At 35.0% G+C, this 7,519-nt stretch overlaps 2 protein-coding genes across 2 annotated transcripts; both read left to right on the forward strand.

The window, feature by feature from the left end:
• Window positions 1-2,811, forward strand: LOC123672004. The gene has a single exon (XM_045605947.1). It carries the CDS (start codon window positions 1-3, stop codon window positions 2,809-2,811), a length of 2,811 nt encoding a protein of 936 aa, XP_045461903.1.
• Window positions 2,812-3,941: 1,130 nt separating this feature from the next.
• LOC123672013 lies at window positions 3,942-6,167 on the forward strand. Its single transcript, XM_045605959.1, has one exon. The coding sequence runs from the start codon at window positions 3,942-3,944 to the stop codon at window positions 6,165-6,167; it is 2,226 nt and encodes a 741-aa protein (XP_045461915.1).
• Window positions 6,168-7,519: the final 1,352 nt, after the last annotated feature.

A 7,519-nucleotide genomic window follows, 5' to 3' on the forward strand; every position in this document is an offset into this window, starting at 1 on the left:
ATGGACTCAACATTAGAGTTAAGAAACAAACGTGGTGTAATCAAAGCGCAACTTACTCGATTTACAACATTTTTGAACAACATATCAGATAAAAAAATAACTGAATTACCCGACAGACTTCTAAAATGTGAGGAATTATGGGATGTTTTCGAATCAATTCAATCGCAAATTGAAGTTATTGATGAAAGAGAATTAGATTCTAATGAAAGGCAAACATTTGAGGACTCATTTTATGATACAGTTTCAAGAGCAAAAGAAATACTCTCTAATTCAACGCAACATAATGCAAAAACAACGGTGAACAATCAACCAATATCAGAGCATGTACCATTAGTTTCAAGTACTATCAAATTACCCACCTTAGAATTACCACATTTCAATGGAGCATATGATCAATGGATTCAATTCAGAGATACATTCAAGTCTTTAATACACACAAGTACTACTTTAAGCAATATACAGAAATTTCATTATTTACAATCATGTCTTAAAGATGAAGCTGCGCAAATCATTCATTCACTAGAAATATGTGATAAAAATTATGAAACAGCATGGAAACTTTTACAAGAACGATTTGAAAATAAACGCCTCATTGTACACAAGCATATAAGATCACTTTTCGAATTAGAGCCCCTTACGAAAGATTCATTAACCTTACTTCGAAAGTTATCGGATGATGTCAAAAAGAATTTACGTGCATTAAAGTCATTAGATCTACCAACTGAATCATGGGATGCACTTCTCATATATATGATTTCAAGTAAATTTGACCCGAGTACCAAAATGGAATGGGAAAAAACAATAGTTTCAAATACCTTACCAGACATGGAACAGTTGTATGGTTTCTTAGCGCAGAGATGTCAAATTCTAGAAACAATTGCATCCTGTAAACCAGTCAATACAAGTAAAGGCATTAATTCATTAGAACAAGGATATAAATCGCGTACAAATAAAAACAACTTCTCGAAATCATTTCTTTCAACAAATCAATCGAACTCTTGTCCTTTCTGCAAACAGGCACATTACCTTTATCAATGCCAAAAATTCATTGACTTACCATCAAAATCAAAATATAACGAGGTCAAACAACTCAAACTATGTATCAATTGTTTACGTTCAAATCATTTTAGTCCTGATTGTCATGCAAGCGGCTGCAAAAAGTGCGGAAGAAAGCATAATACATTGTTACATTCAGAATCTTTTGAGAGGAAATATTCTAATAGAAGCAATCATCTAGAATCGAACAACAATCAATCGAACCTTCATGCGGATCAGGCATCTACAAGCCACCAAAGGGAAAAAACAGAATCATCAATATCTACTCATTGTTCTTTTAATCAATCTCAAATACTTCTTTCAACAGCACTTGTATACGCAATTGATAAATACAATCAACCACACGAAGTGAGAGTTTTACTGGATAGTGGTTCAATGAAAAACTTTATAACATCGGATATGTGCAATATATTACATTGGCCGAAACAAAAGATCAATTCGTCAATTTCTGGCATTAATGAAACAGTAACAAGTTCAACATATATGACGCAGGGTACAATAAAATCCAAATTCAATCATTTCAAGTTAAATACCACATTTGTTGTTTTGGATAAAATCACAGACAATTTACCTATCAAGAAATTAAACATTAATGAACTGAAAATTCCCGATAATTTAACATTAGCTGACAATTCATTTAATGTACCTGCTCCAATAGAAATGCTACTTGGGGTAACTGTATTTTACGATTTGTTGTGTGTGGGACAAATACGCCTTCAAAGGGGTCATCCTATTATGCAAAAAACTAAATTGGGATGGATAATTTCGGGATCCTTATTTTCAACGCCCAAGCCCAATTATGACGAGGTATCGGTATGCAATTTATCCACGGATTCCATTGGACAGCAATTGGAAAAATTTTGGGTTATGGAGGATTACGACAATAGACCAAGGCTAAATAAAGAAGAAAGGGAATGCGAAATAAATTTTATTCAATCTACCAAACGGGAAGAGGATGGACGATTCTCGGTAACATTACCCACAAGGGAAAAAATATCGGAACTTGGCAGTTCCTATGAAACTGCAGTGCGGCGATTTGACATGTTAGAAGCGAAATTCAGAAAAAACGTAAATTTCAAAAAACAATACACGGAATTCATGAACGAATATATCGAGTTGGGACATATGAAAAAATTAGCTCAAAACAAAGAAAATCACAACGAAAGAAACGTATTTTATTTGCCACATCATGGAGTCTTCAAGGATGGTAGCGAGACAACAAAATTGCGTATTGTGTTTGACGGTTCTTGCAAAACAGATACAGGAATCAGTTTAAATGATTGTCTGCATGTTGGACCAACATTGCAGGATGATCTTTTCACAATTTTAATTAGATTCCGGCAACATAATATCGTGATCTCAGCGGACATTTGCAAAATGTATCGCCAGGTGTATGTCCAAGAGGAGCAAAGAGATCTGCAAAGAATCTTATGGCGGGCTGAACCCAGTAAACCGATTGATACATATGTGCTCAATACCGTCACTTACGGAACGTCACCAGCAGCATTTCTCGCCATACGGAGTTTACAACAGGTTGGATTAGATAAAAGAAAAAACTATCCAGTAGCAAGTAACATGATCTTGAACGATTTCTACGTAGATGACCTTTTATCGGGGGGAAACAGCGTTCAAGAGGTCAAGCAGGCAAGGGCAGATTTAATTAAAATATTAGGCGAATATGGTTTCGTTTTGAGAAAATGGATGTCCAACAAACAAGAAGTATTAACCCTTAATTACTACACAAAAATTTTGTAACATAAGTACTACGGTGGGTCAATTTGACCCGATTTCTAGATAGATATTAACAGAAGAAAATAAACGATATTTTTACATTTTATTCGGGAATAATAATTTTCAAACATTAATTTTTAACTCAAGTATTTTATTCGGTATTTTTGCATAAGGGGCAAACATTTATGGCACATTCTTTGCAAATCGGTTTTCTACACATCGAACAGAAGGTGTTTGTTTTTCGATCTTTTTTCGATGGACAAATGGCACATCTCTTTCTTTTCGAAGTTCCTACCCGAGGCTGAGGCTCTAGTGGATGGGAAAACTCAAAATCAAATATGTCCGCTGCTAAATTTCGAAGTTTGAGTGATATCTTAGGGTTAGATATCCTGGTTACTACATGTGGTCTACACAACTCCTTGGCTTATGTTTTCAGGAAGTCTATTCTCGTTAGTTCCTTTCCGGTGGGTGAAAGCTGATAAAGAACTCTGGCATTCACTCCAGAAACATTCAAAATCATCTTCAATTTTCTGTGGATAACAATCCTACCAGAACTGTTCATTTTCAACAATTTGTAGGATTTCAGCTTCAGTGAGTGGCCTATTCATACTGTAGAAAAAAAAACAAAATCAATGAATTGATATTGATATAAATTTGGAATGATTCATTCATCCAATTGAATATGAAACGTACCTCATATTCCATATAACACTACCGTTCAAACTACGCACGGGTCAATTTGACCCAAATACAGCAATATCAGCAAACATGGGAACGCACACAGCTCGACTAATACGTCAGAACAGAGATTATGTAGGGCTAGGAGAATACTAGAAGAATCACCCCACTACTCACACGCGAAACTAAGAATTTCGGCTCGTCTTATGTCGTGTGGGTCAAAATGACCCGTCCGTAGTGACTAAGGGTTAAATGATAATCATGAATCACATCAGCAAGACATCACTCATTTCATATCCAAAAGCAAAACGGCTAAAACACTCGGAATAACATGGAATTCCGACAGTGACGAACTTGAATACGCAATAAATAAAAAGTGTGAACAAAGGAGAGTTACCAAGAGGATAATTCTTTCGACAATAGCACAAATATTTGACCCACTCGGACTACTCGGACCGATAGTAGTAAAGGCTAAAATGATCATGCAACAACTTTGGCAAATCAAGCTAGACTGGGACGAATCGGTTCCAGAAGACATATATACCACATGGAATAATTTTTACCAGAATATCAATGACATCAATAAAATAAAAATATCAAGACAAGTTTCACATCCGCATTCTAAAAGCATTCAACTACATTGTTTTTCTGATGCATCTGAAAGGGCTTACGGAGGTGCCATCTATGTTAGATCGAAAGACATGGAAGGAAATTATTACACTCAATTATTATGCGCAAAATCCAGAGTGGCACCACTGAAACAAATTACCATACCTAAATTGGAGCTTTCTGGCGCACTCCTGATAAGTCAATTGTCCGATAAAATCAAAAAAGTTTTAAAATTACCCATAGATGATATATTTTACTATACAGATTCTACAATCGTATTAGGCTGGATTTCCAGTGAAGCCAGAGAATGGAAACCATTCATTTCGAATCGCATTTCAGAAATACAGACCTTAACGGATATTAAAAAATGGAGACATTGTAGTGGAAATATGAATCCTGCAGATATTATTAGCAGAGGTTCTAATGCGAATGAGTTAAATCAAAATTGTCTATGGTGGTACGGACCATCTTTTCTAAAGCAAAATCAATCAACCTGGTCTAATCATCATTTTCCTCAGAACATTAAAGATCTACCAGAACGAAAGGTAATCACTCATACGTTTCATGCATTATCTGACAAAACAGCGAACAAAGACATTTTTAAATTATACTCATCATTTTTGAAATTACAACGAGTAGTAGCTCATATTTTGCGTTTTAAGACTAATTCACTATCTAAAATCAATGGGACTGAGAGAGTTTTAGGAAACCTTAATGTCGATGAACTCGAAAAATCACTTAACTTACTCATTAGAATAGCTCAATCACATGAATTTAAGCAGGAAATACAATTATTGAAGAAGGAACATACGTTAAACAAATCCAGTAAACTCATTTCGCTAAACCCATTCATCGACAAAAATGATATCATCAGAGTTGGGGGTCGATTAAATAACGCAAATATTGCTGATAACCAGAAACACCCAATAATACTTCCCAAAAATCATCCTTTAACTGATCTTATTATTCGACATGAGCATTACAAACATTTACATGTAGGTCCGCAGGCCTTACTAGCTATCTTACGAACTCGTTTCTGGCCAATTTCCGGTAGAAATTCAGTGAAAAATATATTGAGAAAATGTATGACATGCTTTCGAGTCAAACCAAAAACGTACCAACAAATTATGGGAGATTTACCTGCATCCCGCGTCACTCCTACTCGAGTTTTCAACATATGCGGTACTGACTTCGCCGGTCCATTCGAAATCAAATCAGGTAAACTCAGAGGTTGCAAAATAGTAAAGGCTTACATGTGTGTCTTCATATGTTTTGTAACGCGAGCAGTACATTTGGAAGTCGTATCTGATCTCACGACACATTCTTTCATGAATTGTCTTAAAAGATTTTTTGCTAGACGTGGTAGATGCTCCGATATTTACAGCGATAACGGAACTAATTTTGTTGGAACCGCAAATGAAATACAAACATTTACTGAATTCATCAATAACGCTCAAATGAAACAAAATATCACGAATTACCTAGCACAAGAAGGTATCAATTGGCACTTTATACCTGCAAGGTCTCCACATTTTGGAGGTCTGTGGGAATCAGCTGTGAAATCAGCTAAATTTCATTTGAAAAGAGTCGTAGGAAATCGCATTCTGTCTTATGAAGAATTTGAAACAGTGGTTGTTCAAGTTGAATGTTGTTTAAATTCCCGTCCTATATCTCCTTTGTCAGACAATTCTGATGATCTTCATGCCTTAACACCTGGTCATTTCCTTATTGGTGATTCATTCGCATCGTTACCGCAAGAAGATATGAGAAACAAAAATTCAAGCAGATTGAGCAGATATCAACTTCTTACTCAAATTATGCAGCATTTTTGGACTCGTTGGTCCACAGAATACCTCGCAAATTTACAACAACGAAGCAAATGGAAGACACAGGGACCTAGCACTATCAAGGAAGGTGCTCTGGTACTAATGCGGGACGAGAATACTCCACCATTAAAATGGCAACTAGGCAGAATAACCGAACTTTTTCCTGGCAAAGACCAAATTGTGCGAGTAGTGAATGTGAAAACAAGTAAAGGTGTAGTTAAACGTGCAGTCCAAAAACTATGTCCTTTACCCATGGAAGATAATTGACTTTGACAAAAGCATTTTCAAAATTTTTCTTTCAATTGTACCAATTGTTTATTTAACCATGTTTATTAATGACCTTATGTATGTATGTATATATTTTGAGTATGTATATATTTTGAATATGTATGTATTTTGATAACATTTTCATTTGTTTTGAAAGCTGAAGCTTTCAAGGTGGGCGGTATGTTTAGAATTAATATAATCAGTTTGCACCCTTATCATGCTCCGCCTATGGGTTTCATAGACTTTTCTAGAAACTTTGGGCCATATGCAACCACTTGAAACCACTTGACACCCTGCGAGTATATGCGGGAACGCAAGTGATTCAGTCTAATACAGTCCACTAGCATAAGCATATATGTAACCATCAGAAGTGAATATATTATTCGTTAACAAATAGCGTTTTATATCGTAACATAAGGTCATTAATAAACATGGTTAAATAAACAATTTGTACAATTGAAAGAAAAATTTTGAAAATGCTTTTGTCAAAGTCAATTATCTTCCATGGGTAAAGGACATAGTTTTTGGACTGCACGTTTAACTACACCTTTACTTGTTTTCACATTCACTACTCGCACAATTTGGTCTTTGCCAGGAAAAAGTTCGGTTATTCTGCCTAGTTGCCATTTTAATGGTGGAGTATTCTCGTCCCGCATTAGTACCAGAGCACCTTCCTTGATAGTGCTAGGTCCCTGTGTCTTCCATTGACACCCTGCGAGTATATGCGGGAACGCAAGTGATTCAGTCTAATACAGTCCACTAGCATAAGCATATATGTAACCATCAGAAGTGAATATATTATTCGTTAACAAATAGCGTTTTTTATCGTAACATAAAGTTGAGAAAATAACCCACAGACTGTATATTTTTCTTTTTTTTTTTGATTAGCCGACAGGGAACATTCCATTAATGTTATTGAGGGGAGGAATGTCACTTTAATAATTTTGACGTTTTCAAATCAACTTGATTTCTAATTATTTCGAATGTTGAGCTGAAAAAATTCATTCAGATGGTGAAGATGGAATATTATATACAACTCCAAAAGAAAAGTAGATAGCCTTACAGAATTTCTTGCCAGAAAAATTTCAAAAAAATATAAAGGTGTTTACAAAAATTTTCAAGATTGGTGTAGCAGTAAGAACATCAAGTCATAGTTTATAGATAATGTTTTTTTGATATATTTTAGTGAACAATAAATATAAAGCATCATCTCTTTGGACTTTCCACTCCATGTCATGAATAATGAAATCAATAACGAGATTTTTTTAAATTACTTGCGTTTCTTGAACGTCTTTCAGGGAAACAAAAAAGACAAAAATTGCATTAAAATAAAGAAAAGTACAACGAACATA

Source organism: Harmonia axyridis, chromosome 1 (assembly GCF_914767665.1).
Source record: "Harmonia axyridis chromosome 1, icHarAxyr1.1, whole genome shotgun sequence".
NCBI lineage: Eukaryota > Metazoa > Arthropoda > Insecta > Coleoptera > Coccinellidae > Harmonia > Harmonia axyridis.